General features: G+C 31.7%; 2 protein-coding genes and 2 long non-coding RNA genes across 4 annotated transcripts; 2 read left to right on the top strand and 2 right to left on the bottom strand.

Annotated features, from left to right (window-relative positions):
- Positions 1-1,995: 1,995 nt before the first annotated feature.
- Positions 1,996-3,094, top strand: LOC145314225 (uncharacterized). Its single transcript, XR_013877666.1, has 2 exons — positions 1,996-2,097; positions 2,313-3,094. It is a non-coding gene; the product is annotated as an uncharacterized LOC145314225 (long non-coding RNA).
- Positions 3,095-3,384: 290 nt separating this feature from the next.
- Positions 3,385-6,985, top strand: LOC145314223 (uncharacterized). The gene is made up of 3 exons (XM_080154053.1): positions 3,385-3,502; positions 4,885-4,971; positions 5,415-6,985. Exon 3 carries the CDS (start codon positions 5,439-5,441, stop codon positions 6,849-6,851), a length of 1,413 nt encoding a protein of 470 aa, XP_080010179.1. The 5' UTR covers positions 3,385-3,502; positions 4,885-4,971; positions 5,415-5,438; the 3' UTR covers positions 6,852-6,985.
- A 3,778-nt stretch (positions 6,986-10,763) lies between these two features.
- On the bottom strand, positions 10,764-12,353 carry LOC145314224 (uncharacterized). Its single transcript, XM_080154054.1, has 5 exons — positions 12,276-12,353; positions 12,166-12,206; positions 11,597-11,711; positions 11,131-11,356; positions 10,764-10,876 (listed from the first exon to the last, which is right to left on the bottom strand). Exons 2-5 carry the CDS (start codon positions 12,168-12,170, stop codon positions 10,857-10,859), a joined length of 366 nt encoding a protein of 121 aa, XP_080010180.1. The 5' UTR covers positions 12,171-12,206; positions 12,276-12,353; the 3' UTR covers positions 10,764-10,856.
- A 6,061-nt stretch (positions 12,354-18,414) lies between these two features.
- LOC145314888 (uncharacterized) lies at positions 18,415-19,010 on the bottom strand. Its single transcript, XR_013877883.1, has 2 exons — positions 18,954-19,010; positions 18,415-18,691 (listed from the first exon to the last, which is right to left on the bottom strand). It is a non-coding gene; the product is annotated as an uncharacterized LOC145314888 (long non-coding RNA).
- Between the last annotated feature and the right edge of the window lie 1,420 nt (positions 19,011-20,430).

Here is a 20,430-nt window from a genome sequence, read left to right as displayed (position 1 = left end):
GAAAATCATTTAGGCACAAAAATAACTTAACTTATCATATACGACAAAAACATACAGGTGAGAGGCCTTACTCATGCAATCTTTGTGACAGACATTATTCCTCTTCAGCAGGCCTGTCAGTTCATTATAAATCCAAAGAGCACGCAGCAGAGATCATGGAGATGGAGACTAATATTCAAAGTCAACCTAATCTTTCTACAAATATCATTTTCTGTGAAGGAACTGATGTTGAAGTTGAGATTAAAGAAGAAGAAATATATGTAAAGGATCCTCTCTCTATCAAGATAGAAGCTGAGAATTGTGAAGAAAATATTAAACAAGAACCAGAATATAATAATTGCGAACAGACTGATAAATAGTGAATACGGAAGCATAGTAAAATTATTGTTTGACATTTTAACAAGTTTCTAGATTAGCTCAATTTAGTTAATTTAGTTTCTTTGCGGACTTGTAGTTTTTGCTCAAAAACTATTTTATGATATAAAACCAAACGTTATGTCTACTTATCATATTTTTTTCTCCTATTAATTGGATATTTCCATTTGCATAATTATCCTTGTTATATTAGTAAATATTTGTATAACCTTATGATAAAAGTCTGTCTGTGTTTATTCCTGTTTGTACCGAAGGTTCTCTCTAACCACTGAAGCAATTTGGTTCTCCTTTAAAGTTTTGCTTCTCTTAAGTCATGGGAAGGTTTACAACTATTATGGGGGAGGGTACCACCAACCTCCCAGGATAAATCGCCAATCTAGATATATTTTGTTCATCTTAACATAGATTGAAAAAATATTTTACCTATTGGTAGAGGCGAAGCCGCTAGTATTTACATAATTCATAGTTTTATCTTACCATTATGATAATGTTAAAAGTAAATAGAATTTATTTACAATTTCAGTTATTACAAAATGTATGATAACTATACTGCTAATGAACTACTAAAATAAATTCATTGTTTCATGAATTTTTTATGAATATATTAATTTTATATTTCAGGTAAATTATAGCCATGAAAATAAACGAAAGAAAACAGAACTTTTACCATGCGGTTTTTTAGTTAAGTCCAAAACTGCTTATTTTGTTGCAAAGTTTCATAGGTATTCTTTATTGTTAGTATACTCTTAAGAACCCAAGTAAGGTCATATTAAGAGGTCTGAATAACTAGGCCAAAGTCTTAATATGACTATCAAGTCTTTTCTTGAATGTAGATAAAGTCACGGCCTTTTTCACATGAACAGGAAGATCATTCCAGAATTTAGCTGCTCTAACACTGAATACATTTCTTGACAGTTCTGTTCTTTTCACTGGAATTTGAAAGCTTACCACTCCATGGTCAGAATTTGTGGCTTTTGTGTTTGGCCTATTTTCGTTCACTATCTGAAACCATATCCTTGCTTCTACAGAGTAAATGTCATTTAAAATTTTACCTACCCCTTTTGTAAAGGGGGGGGGGGGGTAATGCAACCATCTCGTAATCAATGAGTAAATGCCACTTAAAATTCGAATTTCGATCTGAAATTTGGCATGAGTAATCCTTGGTAGGTTTATTTTCCCTAAATCGAACAAAAAGTTGGAAAAGTAACGGCTGGCGGCTCAGCCGTTTAGCCATTTTTGCCTATTTTCAGGGCAAATTCATCATTAATTACGTAGGAATCAACTTTTATAACATATTTTTAGTTTAATTCATGTTAAATGATAGCAATAACCATTTTTTAAATTTCTAGTACCAATAGCTACCGGCTAGAACCGTTTGATAACGTTTTGGAACGGCAAAGAGTAATATGTGGAGATAGGTTTCGCCTAATTTGCCTTAAAGATAGCTAAAAAATGGCAAAACGGCTGAGCCGCCAGCCGTTAGCCGTTACTTTTCAAACTTTTTGTTCGATTTAGGGAAAATAGACCTACCAAGGATTACTCATGCAAAATTTCAGATGGAAATTCGAATTTAAAGTGCCATTTACTCATTGATTACGAGATGGTTGCATTAACCCCTCCCCCCCCCCCTTATTTTGAATTATATCTTCCAATTATAGGTAATATTTTTTCAGATTTAACAAAAATGATATAATGTTATAAAAGCTTTGGGTTATTTCAAAGGTAAATATTCAGAATTAAGTTTTTTTATTTATTTATTTTTTTTTTCACTTAGACAAATTTTAAAAAAGATCCTACAAAAAGAATTAGATTGTTATCTTCAATAGGATTAGGAAGCCCATAAAGCCATTCTTTTAAGATTTATTACCTAAAAATGTATAACCCCCTCCCACTTCTTATTTTGATTTGTATTTTAATTATTAAATGATTACTCACAGGATTCCACTGGAAATCCAGAAGGTAAATACTAAGATGATAACTTGTGATGTATGCAACAAGGAGTTTGCAAAGAATTCACAATTGATTATTCACAAAAGGATTCATACTGGCAAAAAACCATATTCTTGTGACATATGTGAAAAGGCATTTAGTGACAAAAGAAATTTAGTTGGTCATAAAAAGCTGCATTCAGATAACAAACCTTTTGCATGTAATATATGTGATAAAACATTTGTGGTTAATAGTCACCTGACTGTTCACAAAAGAAGCCATACTGGTGAAAAACCATTTTCTTGCTATGTGTGTGATAAAGCGTTTGCAGTTCAAGGACACTTGAATGATCACATAAGAAAACACACAGGCGAGAAGCCATACTCTTGTAAGATATGTGATAAATCATATCCCACAAGTTCTGGCCTCACACATCATAATAAATCCGCCAAACATCTTTAAAAAAATCAATACATTTTGTAGATGTATATTGTATTAATTCCAATGCAGCTTTTAATTATATCTTAATCAGATCAATAACTATTGAACTGATTGGGTTTTCCTTTTTTAGGAAAGCTTTGCGTTCCCATAGGTCTCAGAATGGATTAAAGCTATTTTACTTTTACTTGGGTTAGTTTCATGTTATTTTCTGCCTCCTTCTTACCCCTTTAAAAAAAAGAGCCCCTAGATGCTTTGGGCTTGGCCGCTAGTATTCTATAAATACTTGATTTTTATTTTTGTAATTTAAAGTTTTTTTGTACACTTTGTATAAATAAAAGTTTGATATTTAGGTACTTTGTTATAAATATTAGTATGTTTGTGTTGTCATGAAGTACCTAAAGATAAAAAATCTAAAAATTTGGAATCCCATATGAGGAAGCAAAACATATTTCTTTCACAGTTTAACTTTTGCACCTTTCTGAAATATTGGTCATAGCCAGAAAAATCCTCAAATAAATCCAACAGATTTTGCAGAAACGAACTTAACTTTACAGTTATATTAGGATTTCTCTAATTATTATGTATACCTTACCTATAGTTGCATTAATTTAGATATATTTTAGTTTTCAATTTATTTTCAGACAGAAAAAATGGACATTGGAGGATTGTTAATGAAACTAGCACCAGATCTTCTTCTTTAGATCCTGAAACATTTGTATCTCCATGAAATTGTATAGCTGCACTGTGTCTCTAAATGGTTAGATATTTTAATTTTATGTCTCGTATTCATTCGAAACCGATTAATATCCGTTGGATAAGAACCGGTTCTCAGCCAAAAGAAAAAAATATGTCTAGCATCGTATTATATCCAGTTTTCTACGAATATAAAAATGTACAATCATAAGATCAAAACCAAGTTTATTTAGCCCGTGCCTTCGGCATCTCGGGGCCAACAAAAAACTGATTTTAATTATATAATTGTACGTTATGTATCCGCGGAAAGCTGTTTATCATAATACGAGGCGAGAAATAATTATTATCTATTTTTTTACTTTTCTTTATCCTTATTTTAGTCGCATACACAAACATTTGGTACTGCAGTTGAACCTGCGATTATGGAGTAACACGTATCGTTGTCAGGAAGGGAATAGGTTCGAATCATGGCTCAACACCGCGTCATTATCAAAGACGTTAAAAGTGGTCCTACTAATGCTATGTTAGTTGCAAGACTTAAAAGTTAGAGTAGGGAAATGCCTTGGGCCAAAACAGGCGCAACTTATTACCATGCACAGTTTAAGGACTTCCAGAAAAGGTGCTATCAAAGGGTTGGTTGTCTAAAGGGCATGGTTCCTATATCATTTGTTCACAGTTTTACATATTAGCAAATTAAAGCTTTTGTTATGCTAAATTCTATTGCTAATTTTTTCGTCAGTTTTATCTGGACATTATACATAGATGATAAATTATAATAATTCCCGCCATAATTGTTATTCATTATAATCCCCCATTCACAGAAATATTTCCTAACCCAGCTTCTGATTATAAGTAGGAGGAGTCAATGTTAAGCATTAAAATTAAGTAAATGGGCGAGGTGTCCCATGGTGTAGTGGTTAACGCACTGCGCTGTGGTTGAGAAATTTCGAGTTTAATTCTCCTCACAGACTTTGAACTTGAATAACAAATTAATTCGCAATTTGTCATAAATACTATCACGCAACCTTCTCTGTGATGCCTTTAGGTTGTAAGGAGGGAGATCTGTAGGAAGTTAGGACCCTACAAATCAAGGAAATTAAATCATGCTTTCTCTCATCCATGCTCTTCATTCCTATGAGAGTGCCATTCATTACGGTGGCTTAAAATGGAACACCTGCCATACTCAATTAGGCCAGGGTGATATAATAATTGAGTAGCTTCCACGAGAATTGCGGGTCAGCTTAAAATGTACCATTCAATACATACAGCTGTGCGCGAAGCTTACCAATCTAGCGATTGGCCAAAGGATTCTCACAACCAATCTCCGTGTGCATCTGAATCCTAACTTCAGAGAATCAGGGCTACTACAACAACAACAACAAGTAAATGGGCGGAGATTTAGTTGTGCTTTAATTTTAATAAATATAACTATTGTTTATGATTTAGGTTTATAATTGAATCAATGTCAGTTAGCAACTTACATTCAAAGTGAACAGAGAGAATTCCATTATAAAGATCACTTTATATTAAAAGGTATTTATTATTTGTAAATTATAATGAAAGGTAAAATATTGTGAAGTGAAAATTTAGGTTCAAATTGTGACAGGGGTGTGTATATTCTACATGGGATCCCCTGCTCAAGGGGGGGGGGGGGGATAAAAAATAAGTGGTTGGAGGGGGAAAAAATTAAGAAAACTGAAAACATTTTTTCATTTCCCCCCCCCCCCTCCTTGGCGAAAAAAACTAAAAAAATGTGTGGTAGGAGGGATAAAATAAATAAAATATAGATTTCTTTAAATATTTTTCAATTTTCCCCCCTACTGAAGCTTCTCTATAATCGAGTCCTAAAAATGTAGGTTTGTCCTTTAACATTATCCTGTATTTAAGGAGTTTTTCAACAAATTAACTTAAAATTTTGTTTATAATTAAACATTATAAATTCTGTTTTGTATTTTCATTGATAAAAAAAATTTCAGGGGATAGAGAGAAGATATACCAGCATGAATATCTGTAATATTTGTGACAAGAATTTTGCTCATGCATCTTCCTTGGCTGTTCATATGAGGGTTCATAAGGGTGAGAAACCGTACTCATGTGATCAATGTGAAAAGTCTTTTTCGGAGAATCGTACTTTGACTGATCACAAAAGAATTCATACTGGCGAGAAGCCATACTCATGTGCTCAATGTGAGAAAAACTTTTCTCGGATTGGTAGTTTGATAAAACACAAGAGGGTTCATACAGGTGAGAAACCATACTCATGTGATCAATGTGAAAAGTCTTTCTCTGATAAAAGTGATTTAAATCGACACAAAAGTATCCATACAGGTGAGAGGCCATACTCATGTGATCAATGCAAAAAGACCTTTCCCCATATTAGTGCTTTAACTAGACACAAATCAATCCATACAGGCGAGAAACCCTTTTCTTGTGATCAATGTGAGAGAAAATTTATCCAGAAAAGTGAGTTGACTAGTCACAAAAGAATTCACACAGGTGAAAAACCATTCTCATGTGATCAATGTGAAAAAACATTTTCTCAGAGTTGTACTTTAACTAAACACAAAAGAATACATACAGGTGAGAAACCCTTCTCATGTGACCAATGTGGAAAAGCATTTGCACGTAAAGATAAATTGACCATTCATAAAAGGGTTCACACTCAGAGTAGTGCTTTAACTAAACACAAAGGAATCCATACTGGTGAGAAACCATACTCATGTGATCAATGTAAAAAGTCTTTCTCTGATAATAGTAGTTTGACTAGACACAAAAGGATCCATACAGGTGAGAGGCCATACTCGTGTGATCAATGTAAAAAGACCTTTCCCCAGAGTGGTGCTTTAACTAGACACAAAACAATCCATACGGGCGAAAAACCCTTTTCTTGTGATCAATGTGAAAAAACATTTTCTCATAATAGTGATTTGACTAATCATAAAAAAATTCATACAGGTCTAAGACCATTCTCTTGTGATCAATGTGGAAATACATTTTCTCAGAGTTGTACTTTAACTATACACAAAAGAATACATACAGGTGAGAAACCATACTCATGTGATCAATGTGGAAAAACATTTGCACGGAAAGATCACTTGACCCTTCATGTAAGGATTCATACAGGTGAGAAGCCATACCCATGTGAACTTTGTGACAAACATTTTATTTCTAGTTCAGATTTATCAAAACATAAAAAATCCCCTGGACATTTAAAAGCCTGTAATAATACAGTTCCACGTTCTGTATCTATTAGTTTAATTAAATGTGAAGAAGTTGATGTGAAGGAAGAAATTAAAGAAGAAATATTTGATGAAGATCCTCTCTCTATCCAGATGAGAGCTGACAATATTGAGGACAGCATTATACAAGAAATTGATACTATTGATATTGTTCATCATAAAATAGAAATGTAAAGATTTAATTGTCATGAGATACAAGTGTTTATTTAAAGAGTAATACACAAATTTAAAAAATCTAAATCTTATTGTTAACCTTTAAAATCTGCATTTTATCTTTAGGTATTTGTTGTAATATTTTATTCATTTCTCAATATCAAAAGCTATTCAAAGAAAAATTATTTTTGGGTAAAAATCTAAAAAGCTCCAAGTTTTGTATTAATTTCCATTCCTATGTGAATATTTTTGCTTAATTAATCCCTGTTTTTATGCATATATAACATTGATGTTTTAAACTATGAAGAATTATTAATTTGTTTGTATTATTTTATATCATGTAAATAAAATGTTTCAAGTGTTATTATACCTATTATTTTCAAATCGGAAAACGCAGTTTTATTGGACTGACAATGTAGATGATATATATTGATTTTAGAGGTAGATATTTTTTATCATTATTTTGTGTTTGTTTTCCCTGAAAGTACATTATTTAGCATACAATATCCTAACGCCCTGTTATTTTTAAATAAATTAAGATATATATATGTACAATTTTCAACAATGTCTAGAATTCCAACACAAATAGTTTAAATATAGACTTACTTACATTTTAAGACCTGTATATAGAAATGTTTCGCTTATAACATTGTACCTCATTGTCCTTTGAATAAATATTTCCATTTGATCATATTCCAAATGGTCTTCCTGGCAATTATCAAAGAATTGCTACAATTAAAAGATTGCCCCTAACTGTTTCAATAAGAACCATGCTAAGTTTGATCAAATCTTTGTCATTTACATTTTTTTTTAATAATGTATGACTGATTAATTTGATAAATGTAAACGGAAATAAATTTTCTTGATTTTTTTATAATAACCAAGCTTATAAAGTTTACATGTTAATAAAGATTATTTTTAATTTTGAAACTGTGTTTCTAAAACTTTGTGTACCAGTTATTAGCCGTTGTTATCCGGCCTCAAGAAAAAGAACACTTAAAGTTATATCGTAGAGTAAGCTACGTTACTAATATTTAATAATATAAATGTTCAAGGACGATTATATCCAATAGTAGCGGTGCTAAATTAAGTTGAATTTTATATTTAATTACTATTTTTTTCTTGAACCATATTGGCTCTAAAATATGTTTATTTTCTACAGGAAAGCGAAATATTACAGATATTTTCGATTAAAAAAAAACAGAGAAATTTACCTAATAGTTTACTAAAAATTTTTTTTTTATTACACAAATGTGTAGATGCAATATTATTTTGAGACTTCTAGCGGGAGAAATTACAATTAGATATAATAAAAATTTCAGGAATGTGTTAGATATTGCTATTTAAAAAAGAGTATGGCGAGATTACAATGAATTTAAGAATCTGAAATGGAGTCTTGTATTTGTTGATACCCTTAAACTCAATATTAGGGTCGGACCGGATGCATATTTGGCCAGATAACCGAATATTGGAGAAGCAAAAATGTTCTCTTTATTGAATAGTGTTTTATTATATAAACAAGGATGACAATATCGACAAGTAGCGAAGCACAAAAAAATCATGGATGGGAATATGGACATGGAGATTTTATAAAGCATTTGTTAAACTCAACAATTGATTATCGGAGAAAAAATCACAAATTTTTTTCGCATATTTTTATAATTTTTGAAATTTATATTTAGTACTATGACTAATTTAATTTAATTTTGATATTATTGTCCATCAAAATTTTACTAATCTTACCAAAAACACCAAAGATAAGATCAAATATCTATGTAAGAATAAATCCTTTAGAAGACGAGACAGTGCGTTTAAAGGTGCTTTGACTTTTGTGTCAGAACCTAAATTGGGACATAGTGCATTTCATTACCCTAGGTTATGTAACTTCATTTCACTTTTCAATAAAATCTAAAATGCAGCCGTTTTTGAGAAAATTAGATTTAAAAGTTTCAAGTTCAATTTTCATCCACTAGGAGTTACCGCATAATCATGACAAGAATAGCAAATATTATTTATTTAAAATTTTGAACAAGTTTGCTTTTATAAAATTCTTCATAAAACCACTCCTTAAGTAAGTTGATTCATTGCCATTTTATTAGTTGCTTTGATAAGTTCACGGATATTCAGCCTTAAATAAATCATATAAAGAGAGGTTTTATGACAAACTGTATAAAAGCAAAGTTGTTCAAAATTTTAGATAAATAATATTTGCTTTTCTTGTCATTATTATGCGGTAACTCCTAGTGGATGAAAATTGAACTTGAAATTTTCAAATCTAATTTTCTCAAAAACGGCAGCGGATTTTGTTGAAAAGTGAAATTAAGTTACCTAACCTAGGGTAATGAAATGAACTATGTCCCAATTTAGGTTCTGGCACAAAAGTCAAAGCACCTTTATACGCACTGTGGAGAAGACGTGGTGATTGTACACCCCCCCCCCCCCACCCTACAACCTCCTTTTTAGTTTTTTTAACAAATAAAAATTAATGGGGCTATTTCACCCCCCTAAAAAAGGTTCAGTAGGTTTATTTCCTAAGAAACACAACCTTGTTGGTTTACCAGTTTTTACTAATATACTATTCTTCAGACGGACAGACATCGTTCTACTTTGTATTAAAGAAATGTTTTTAGTAGCGAGGCAGGCTATTCTATAAGTGGGTTTTGTTAAGATAAAGCAATCCCTTAAATATATTTCCTTAGATTTAGCATTTCATTTAAAACCCGCGACCGTGGCTCAACACGTAGCGCATCCGCTCGTCGTCGGGAAGGTGTTAGGTTCGAATCTCGGTCCGACACCGCGTCATAACTAAAGACGTTAAAAATGGTTCCCACTGCTACTATGTCAGATGCGCGACGTAAATAGTTAGAGTGGGGGGAATGCCTTGGCCCAAAACAGGCGCAACTCGTTACCATGCACAGTTAGGACTTCTCAGACAAAGGTCGTGCATCACAGAGAGTTGGCTGTCTGTAATGTACTGTACCACGGGTATGAGGTGATGGACCAAGAGTCTGGCCTTGAGTTGACAAGTTGACTGTTCAGTCCAGGTGCAACTCACCCATACGACATTAGCAACATAGCATTTCATTTTGAGGCACTACCACCTTCTCTTTTTAAACGCGAAACTTTTTTATTATTAGGGTTGGTAGGTCCTTCTGTTAGAACTGTCCTATAGATTTTAAATTTTGCCTGATTATTCATCAAAGCAAAGAAAGTTAATAATATACCTATTTTGTTTTTAGTTGATAAATAATATTTTTTTATGATTTCTAAAACTATTTATAAAACTATAAATTTAGTTAATTGAATTAACCGCAAAATAGGCTTGATTAATATTCTATTTCAGTATTGTAATCAAAGAAGATAAAGAATCCAGGTAGAAGATTCTGCCTGCTTCCCAAGCTAAAATAAAATTGAAACGTTTGAAAGACCAGAGAGTGCTTCTGGATTTTAGTAAAATCACACAGCTTTAGAAATTATCCAGAAGAATAATCAAAATAAATGCCTTTTTAATAGATACTAAAAGCCAGAATCACTGGCATTCAGCAATTCACAAAGGGTTAAAACTTTATATTGTAAGCAAAATTATAAAAAGTATAATTGACCATATTTAAAATTGTTAGATTTTTGTAATTTACAAGGTTAAAATCTTAAATACAAGTTATTCAGCCAATTTTAGATGTATTTTCATTTTAAAATATATTATTTCAGTTTTGTCCCAACTGGACATTGACAACAGTACAATTCAAGATTAAGATAATTTTTTCATGGGGTTTTCAATTCTATACTTTATCTTCTTTGGTAAAATGAGGAGTTGCACTCTTTACCTCTACTCTTGAACGTCTATGCGCTCTAGGTTTGATTAAGTTATTTTGGGTATATTGGACCCACAGGTGGGGCCAAGAAGGCTTTAGACATTTCGTTTAAAAAAAAAGATTTTACTTTAATAAACATTTATTTTTCATAATAACATTTTGATTTAATTAAATATAATTTAATTTTTTTAACATAATAAATAGATATTGATTTTTATCTTCCAAGCAAAGCACCTGAAATAAATATTCAAGTTAGTTTTTTTTGTTTTTAAAAGAATAGCTGTTAGAATAGGTTCGTCCGTCAATAACGGATAGTTCTTTTCGTTAAATTATTCATTTTAGAATTGTTACCAGAAAGTCCGTTAAAAACGTGCTACTTTTTAACTCTTTTGCCAGCTACTTCTTGTATGGTACAATTCTTCTATTCATCTGATTTGTTTAATGACAGACATCCTTTTACTTTTATATAATTTAAAAAGAAAACTTACCAAAAAACTTGGAGGCATCCTCAGGTCTCAGAGTTCCATGCTTAGTCACAACCTTGCCATCCTTGTCTACATAGGTGCTGCTGAACCCGCCACCGCCGTTGAAACCGCCGCCACCGGTAGAAAATGAACCTCCGCTGCCAAATCCACCGCCGCCAAATCCACCACCGCCAAATCCACCGCCGCCAAATCCACCGCCATGTACTGCAGGATGTCTAATTGTCTGAACCTGGAACGTACATGTTATTATCTTTGGTTGAATTACAAACAGGGCTCGGAAGGGAAGCAGCATGCAAGCCTCTGTGAAATCGTCATTTTATAACTTTAAAATTCATTTATTGAAACAGACAGTTCATCTTTTCTTGGGGGGAAGGAGGGATTGTTATTTTACCCAGCTACGAGTTTTAATTTATTAGAAATCTGGTGTAACATTCTGTAATAATACATCCATTAAAAGACTAAATCTTACCTGATCTTTAGGTATGTAGAATGGTACCGACTGGAACTGAGGTGGATACCCACCTGGATAACAGGATAGGGCTACTCCAATCAGGCTGGAGCATATCAGGACAGTTGAAACGAATCTATACAAAATGTTTTTTTTTAATATCGAAAGCTTCTCTTTAATTAGAGTTGGTCCATTCGTCTGACAAACAAGATGTTTTATTTTGATTTAATTCTAGTTAATATAAACCCTAATTATAGAAAAGTTTCGCTTTTTAAAATAGAAATCAAATGTAAAAAAAAAATTTTTTTATCACAATTCCCAAAAATAGTTGTAAACTTTTCCTGGACATACAAGAAGCTACTCTGTAATAGAGAATCATGTCGGGCAAGCGGTTAGCGAAATCTTAAACTAACTTGTTTTTTATAAGGTTAATAAAACTCAATCTCATTACATAAAAACATAATAGTTATAATAGTATTATAGACAGCTTTCCGCAGATATTAAATAGATAAATAATTTAATTCAGTATGGCTTAGAAGGGGTTATAATCCACCAGATATTAATCGTTTCTAATTGGAAGAATAAATTACCTCATGTTGTGTATGTTGGTCTTTAGTCTCTTAACAAACAACTGAAATATAATGGGGTTCTTTAGTTTAAAAGTTAACTTTGAAAATGTTAAAATGGGTGGAGTTTTTACCTGGATTAGCTTTAGTGCCCATTCTTTTTAATTAAATTTGTTAATTTCTACGTGATAAAATTGTCCTTTCGATTTTAAACTCTGTCTGATAATTCGTTTTTTAGGATGGGAGTGTTTGTGTGTGGGGAGGGGGGTAGGGAGTGTAATTCAACTTTATGATGGTAAGGTAAATGGTAATAATATACTCTTTATAACTTTATTCACCTGGGACAATACTTAAACACGGGGAGGGGGGGGGGAGGTATTAGTAATATCTAAATATTTGTTTGGAGGGAGAAGAGATAATACCTCAAAATGGGTAAAATTATAAGCCTAAGTTGAAATAACCATGTTTTAGATTGCCCCTACGGATAACATTTTAAATTATAAAGCAGCTTTGCTACCAAACAGAGGCAACAGAGTTACATATGTGAGTTGTTCCAGGGGACATTGGACTGTTTATTACACAAGTCGCTAAAGTTTTATGATAACGGTTTTTCATTCGTTGGCTTATCAACTTTGGGGACCTTAAATAGATTTTTGTTTGCTTGGTTCATTAAGAGTTGAGTGTTCAAACGTTTCAACCAAAAAATTGTAATCTAGTTAGGGGGTAAATTTATATAATCTTTGGAGGATGTAAATCAATTTATCGGCTATTGTCTTGGAAGATAAAAACCAAGAGGGAAGGGTTTTACCTAAATTCAAGGGATCAAAAGGGATGGTTCTGGGTTATTTTTTGGGCTCTAATATTTTTGTTTTTCAATATTGGTATGGTTATAGGATATTTCCTTTTTAGATTTAATATTTTAATATAAATCCTCTTTGTTCACAGAGCCCACTGATGCTAGGGGCGCATCCGCCAGTAAACGAAAAACTGATACGCAGATGTGCTGAAAATGAATTGCCTATTTCTTCAATAATTTCCAAAGTTGTACAGCTGATAACCCAATTATTGCAAACGCTATTTTCAGCTACTCCGGTCAAAGGGAAAAGCGATGTAATGTATAAACGATTTATACATTATACATTCAAAATTAAATTTTTCAAATTTTGATTTTTTTTTGGGGAAGTTTGAAGCTTTTTTAGCTAGTAGCAAATATTGAGATAGGACGCGGAAGCTACGCACACTTTCGGAAACTAAACTTCAGTTCATCGATACACGACCTCCTTTAGCCAACTAATAATTTAAAGGGACTATGAAACTCTATCAATGTAATTTACAATCCAATGTCCCCTCCCTCCCTGCCTTTCTTTAGAAACTTGTATTTCGTCAAGAATAACTAGGATGACAACATCCATAAGCTCAAAAATCTAAACTATTGCAGGGTGTCAGAAGTTAGTAAGCAAAACATTAATTTATAAGACTCAGCTAAATTGGACACAAATATGTTGCAAAATTGCATAAATACAGGATACATTAAAAGTACATACTTTCATTTTTAGATTTTATTATAGAGATGCCTCGCTTATGATATTGTACTTTGTTTTCCTATTAATTCCCTATTGCAAAAATCATAAGTTCATCTTAAATGGTAATAAAGAACATAAAATTATAGAGAAGCTTTGCTACTATAATAAGAAAGAGATAATTTTAGTTTACATTTCTTATATTTATCAAAACTTTAAAGTCAAGCTATTAACACCATTGATCTAGAAGGAAAAGAAATGGCTGATAAATAATATACATCCCCAATAATGATTCACAAAACTACTCCTTCTGTAAATTTATTGAAAATTTGGGCACTCAGTCAATGAACTAAACAGTCAAAATCCCATAAAAGTCCCCAAAGTTGCGAAAACCAGCGTTCTATAAAATTTCTGGGACTAGTGTAAAAAACAGGTAAATGTCCCTTTCCTCTCGGATTAAAACCCTTTTCATATATTTTGTTAAACAATAGACAACTAATCCAGGTAAAGTTTAATAGGAGGCGGAGATTTCTCCGATTTTTTCCTTTGATCTAATTCCCCTTCCTTTTTTTTCTATGGTGTTATGAAACAAAGACTGGTGAAATTTGTTTAGGAAATATACATCTATCCTAAACAACTTATTTTAGCAATCTATTTTTTAATGTATTTGCTTTGTTGGTATAACTTTTGAGCATATTTTAGAGCCACACTACTTATGGATGTGATCCTTGTTCCCTTTTATGAAGATTTTACATGTTGATATAATTAAGACTTAAATCAAGCTTCCCTTTTCTATATCTTTTTGTTAAACACTAGAAAACTAATCCAGGTGAATGTTTATCCTACTTAATATATCACATGTTTTTAAAAGGAGGCGGAGATTTCTCAACATTTATGCTTTGAACTCCACCCCCTATTTATGATTTATTTAAATTTGGGTATAAAAGGTCACTGACCTACAAGTTCAATTCAGTACCAAGTAATCACCTCAACAAACAAGAACATTACAAATATTAAGGTATAAATATTTACTTTCTTTGTCGTAGACTATAATCACTTTGTCAGCCTGTCCGTAACCCTAAAGGGTAAATTTCATTTTCTCAGCTGATATTATAGATATATCATTATTTTGTAAAGATACCTCTTTCTAAATAGTATCTACTATTAACACTAGCAGCAAAATTTAATTTTTAAAAAGAACTGCATTTGTTTACAAAATAAACAGAAGCTTTCGATTTATTATCTTGATTATTAATTATATTTTTTATTTATTAGGATGAAGTTGTTTGTAGTATTATTGGCTTTTAGCCTGTATGTATCAGCAGCTCTGGCCCTACCATTCTTTCCTGGGGGAGGCTTTGGAGGCGGCGGTGGAGGTGGTGGAGGCTTCGGAGGTGGTCTAGGTGGAGGATTTGGTGCGGGATTTGGAGGTGGATTTGGTGGAGGTCTTGGAGGAGGCGGCGGTGGAGGTGGTGGTGGAGGAGGTGGTGGTCTCGGAGGTGGTTTTGGAGGCGGGTTTGGAGCAGGAGGCGGAATTGGAAAATAAGAATTTTCTAAAGAAAAGAAATGTTAAATTATATTTATTATTTATAGAAATTTTATATTAAAATTGCAATTCTGAAATACATTAATAAACAAGGATATTTTTGGTTAATTCAATTTATAGTTTTAGAAATCATAAAAAATATTATTTATCAGCTAATATCAAAACAAGTAATTAATTATTAAATAATTAAAAATTAATTCTTGACTTACATTTCAAACTTTCCCTTGTACTAGTGCATGAAAAAAAAATGATATTATTTGTTAAATTGTTGTTTTGTAACACTAAAGTGTGTTACCTTTTTATATGTTTCATTATTATTTGGCCAAAACTTGGTCAAAAATGCTCACAAACTAGACCTTTTTCGACCAAATATTCTCAAATGGTTCCTTTACAAGCCCAATAAATCAGTTTTAAGATATCTTTATATTTCAAGGAAAATTTATGAAAATACCAAAAAAGGCAAATTTGGGTGTTACCTTTTATATGCACAGATACCATAAAATCAACAGAAAAAAATACTTATTTCTGTTAAATTGGCTATTCTTGAAGGGATTTATGCATTGATTATACTGAAACATAATATTGGGTAAAAAATAATATATTTGAAAGAAAGAAAATTTGAAAAATAAGAAATTCGACCTCTATCACTTCAAAGGACAGCTGCCAACCTCCAGTTGACTGGATGTAGTAAAATACTTGTTAGTGATAATAATTAGCCAAAAAAGAAAAACAAAAAGTTTTTTTAATATGGTAATAAAATGATAATCTAAAAATTAATTTTGGGGATGATGATCTTAAAGACACTCTTTAAGATCATCATCCCCAAAATTAAGATTAAGATTATCATTTTTTTACCATCTTAACAAAACTTTTTGTTTTACTTTTTGGGCCAATTATTATCACTAACAAGTATTTAACTACATCCTGTCAACTGTTCTTGGCAGCTGTCCTTTGAAGTGATAGAGGTCAAATTTCTTATTTTTCAAATTTTCTTTCTTTCAAATACATTATTTTTTACCCAATATTATGTTTCAGTATAATCAATGCATAAATCCCTTCTAGAATAGCCAATTTAACAGAATCAAACTTTAAAAATGAGAGAAAAGTAAAAATAAGCATTTTTTCTGTTGATTTCATGGTATCTGTGCATATAAAAGGTAACACCAAAATTTTCCTTTTTTTTGGTATTTTCATAAATTTTCCTTGAAATATAAAGATATCTTAAAACTGATTGATTGGGCTTGTAAGGGAACCATTTATGTATCTTCAGTCGAAAAAGGTCTGATTTGCGGGCATTTTTGACCAAGTTGTGGCCAAATAATAATAGAATAGAATAGAATTTATTAACTAATGCAATACATTTAAATTGTTAAATATACATATAAAATCATATTTTAAAAATTGCATAGCAAGGAGTAATTAAGCCTTGGAGTAGGCCGTAAATTTACCTCTTTAATTGATCTCATTTATTATTTTATTTGTAGCGAGAATTACAAAAATTATTTATTATATAAAGATATTTACACAAATTTAATAGATCAATAATTAAGTGGGTTGACTAAATAACTATTTACAGTTACATAAATTGGTACTGATTTTATTTCTTACAGGAAAAGCATTTTCTTTTGTTGCAATGAAATGATTAATAATTTGAAAAATAATCTTTTTTAATCATGGACAATGATTTCTTTACAGAGTCTGAAAGCCTTATATCAATTCTCAAGTTATTCCAAAGTTTTGGAAATGACACTGCTGGAAAATATTCAAGATGTTTTGTTTTAGGTATACTTATCAGTAACTTTTTTGATCTCTGAGAAGAAAGAACTTTAAACATGTTATCAAAGCTTTCTGGGAGTTTCTTATGAAAAAAATTACTTATAAAATTTAAAATGTTTAAATTTACCAAATCATCAAATTTTTAAGATTTTAGATTGTCCAAACAAAATTTCAGTGTGTGCATTATAATTAGCACCTACAATAATCCTTATTGCCATTTTTTGTTGTTTTCTTATTTGATCAATATCTTTACTTTTAGAGAGACCCCATGTGATATTAGAATAATTTAAGTGAGGCAAAATCATTGAGGAATAAATCGTTTTCAAAGTTTTTGATGGGAGAACATTTTTTATTTGATTTAATGAAACATATAAAAAAGTAACACACTTTGAATAATATTATTAGCCCTCAAAGCGTTTTCTATAACACGCAGAAAAGCATGTTATATATTGTAAATATTTCAGCTGAAGGTTACATCTTACAATTCAGAATTTAAAAGTTTAAAACATGCAAAATAATAAAATGCTTTTTCTAAGATACCATCATAGGAGCTTTAAGATTAAAGATTTTTTATGCTTAAAACCTTGTTAAAAATATTTAACATAAAAATTAATATGTCAATACTATATCAGTTGTGACCACTTTAGTTAAAGCTGAATAGTCAACTTAAATATTTTTAAAAATAGGAGCTTTAAGATTAAAGATTTTTCATGCTTAAAACCTTGTTCAAAATATTTAACATAAAAATTAATATGTCAATACTATATCAGTTGTGACCACTTTAATTTAAGCTGAATAGTCTACTTAAATATTTTTTTAAAATATCTAAAAAATATTTTATTGTTTTTTATATTAAGCACCTGAAAAACTAACACACTTGTATATTAAACAATTTGTAATGCAAAATAAACTTCAAATTTAAATACTTGTGAGTTAATTAAAGTACTTTTGTCTCATCTCTTATGAATGTATAAAAAGTCTTCTTACACTATGGGATTTTCACAGCTTATATTTAATCTAGAACACTGATTTTTCTTGTCAACAAACCCAGCATTGTGGTGCATATTATAGTGCTTTATAGTCAGACATATAGTTCAACATTTCTTAGGCGTTTTGGTTCGTTTTTAAAACTTTTGTAGGCAACATTATCAAAATTAGATTGCTATAGTTTCATAGATAAAAGGACATGCAGTTTTTTTGTTTTTCTCATATTTTGGATTCTCTCTGCTACAACTTAAAATACTTCCCGTAGAGGGTTTATCTCCTAGCATATAACAATGAAAGATACACAGAATAAAAATTGATGTATATAATAATAAATTAAACACAAAATAGGCTTGATTATTATTGTATTTCAGTATTGCAATTTTAATGTAAAGTTATTTATAGATAATAAATATAATTTAATATTTTTTTTTCTTCAGAAAATTCTTATTTTCCAATTCCGCCTCCTGCTCCAAACCCGCCTCCAAAACCACCTCCGAGACCACCACCTCCTCCACCACCACCTCCACCGCCGCCTCCTCCTCCTCCAAGACCTCCACCAAATCCACCTCCAAATCCACCACCAAATCCTCCACCTAGACCACCTCCGAAGCCTCCACCACCTCCACCGCCGCCTCCAAATCCTCCACCAGGAAAGAATGGTAGAGCCAGAGCTGCTGATATATACAGGCTAAAAGCCAATAATACTGCAAACAACTTCATCCTAAATATATAAAAGTATGATTAATAACCAAGGTGATTAAATTTTCTATTAAACTTGTGGCAAGGATCCAAGCTGGGCTTTATTTTCAAGGGGGGGGGGGGGAGGTACAAAAAATAGCCTAAAACAATACATAGACTTACTTACATATAAAAGTAAAATAACCTAATTATTAGCCATGTGAAATTTAAAGTTTAGTTAAATCTTAAAGACTCACTTTTGTATTTGGATTTACATAATATATACGGAAAAATAATTTTTTTACCTTATTATTTGTAATGATCTTGACAGTAAAGATGACAAGTGAGTACTGACTGTGGCTTGTATGTCATTGAGCTTTTATACTCAAAGTCATACATATGATATCATAAATAAGGGGAGGAGTAGAAGGAAAATGAGAGAACAAAGCACAAATGTTGAGAAAACTCCGCCTCCTTTAAAAACATGTGATAGTATAAATAGGATTCACCTGGATTAGTTTTCTACTTTAGTAAAAAAAATAAAAGGGTGCTTGATTTAAGGCTTGTACTATTAGCTGCGCCCTAGCTTCTGGTGCTCCATATTCGTAAGGGAAGTAATGAGTAGAAACCAAGCAGATATTTCGCCATAGAGTCGCCTTCGAGCTCGTGCAATATATGAACCGATTCCTATGCTACCTCGAATCCCATTCGCCATGAATTACCATCTAATTTTTTGGCGATAAACGTTGGAAAATCGGCCTTTCAAGCAAAAGGAAGCATGCGAGCTCGCATTCGAAACGTAGCAGAGTAGCATAAATTAAAAGAGCGAGAGAGAGAGATCATACCATTCCCGGCTTAATTTAATAAAGAGTAAGATATGTTTCTCTCTCTCTCTCTCTCTTAATTTATGCTAAGATATCGATGGCGAACTCGCATGCTACCTTTTGCTTGAAAGGCCGATTTTCCAACGTTTATCGCCAAAAAATATCTTGCTGGGTTTCTACTCATTACTTCCCCTACGAATATGGAGCACCTAGAAGCTAGGGCGCAGCTAATAGTACAAGTTGTAAATCAAGCTACCATTTTAAATATCGAACAACGTACCATGCTACCTTTTTTTTAAAGTTTCGCTGGGAAGATAGTCTGTAACTATCCTAGGACCTGTGTGAAGCTTCCATAAAATAGAAAGGTCAATCAGTTCAAAAGTTAACTATATCTTAGGCTACAGACAAAAAAAATGACTACTTTATGTAATAAGATTATGTAATAGGATTAAGTAATAGGATAAACTAGTAAAAGCTTAATGAAAAGAAACCAAGGCTGACAACTAGGGTGGGCTGATTTGAGACAATTACATTTGAGACTAAGTAAGAAAGATTTTAACAGCTATACTGAAGGGACTATCGTGAGACTGTTAACCCGTATGGATGTTTTGAATTTTTTTGTTTCAAAATAGGGATTTTCATATTTGAGTCAGATTCAGACATCAAGATGATTTTTAAAAGTTGTGAAAGGTTGAATTCTTTGAGTCTTACAAGCGGCTGACGCGCGGCAGCCGAGCCCTGATTTTAATCTACAGAGGGGGGTGATTTTCTTTATAATAATTATCTAATTTATTCTCAATTTACTTTAAAAATTAAGGGAGGGGGCTGGCATTGCTCGACAAGCAATTTGAGGGGATAGGAATTTAAACTTGGGATTAAGATATCAAAATCTCCTCCCACTAAAAATATTAGGTGATAAAGCTAAGAAAGTTTTACCTGGATTATCTAGTTTTTTTTT

This window comes from Acartia tonsa, chromosome 3, assembly GCF_053477335.1.
Source record: "Acartia tonsa isolate MP-2025a chromosome 3, ASM5347733v1, whole genome shotgun sequence".
Classification (NCBI taxonomy): Eukaryota; Metazoa; Arthropoda; class Copepoda; order Calanoida; family Acartiidae; genus Acartia; species Acartia tonsa.
Note: the sequence above shows the minus strand (reverse complement) of the source record. Positions and strands in the feature narration are given on the sequence as shown.

Excerpts from the sequence above, each read along its gene's own strand:
- LOC145314224 (XM_080154054.1), bottom strand. Across the intron at positions 11,357-11,596 it reads TCTACATACCTAAAGATCAG|GTTCAGACAATTAGACATCC; the intron begins GTAAGATTTAGT and ends TGTACGTTCCAG. Across the intron at positions 10,877-11,130 it reads GGATGCCTCCAAGTTTTTTG|GTGCTTTGCTTGGAAGATAA; the intron begins GTAAGTTTTCTT and ends TATTTATTTCAG.
- LOC145314223 (XM_080154053.1), top strand. The coding sequence starts at position 5,439 with ATGAATATCTGTAATATTTGTGACAAGAATTTTGCTCATGCATCTTCC.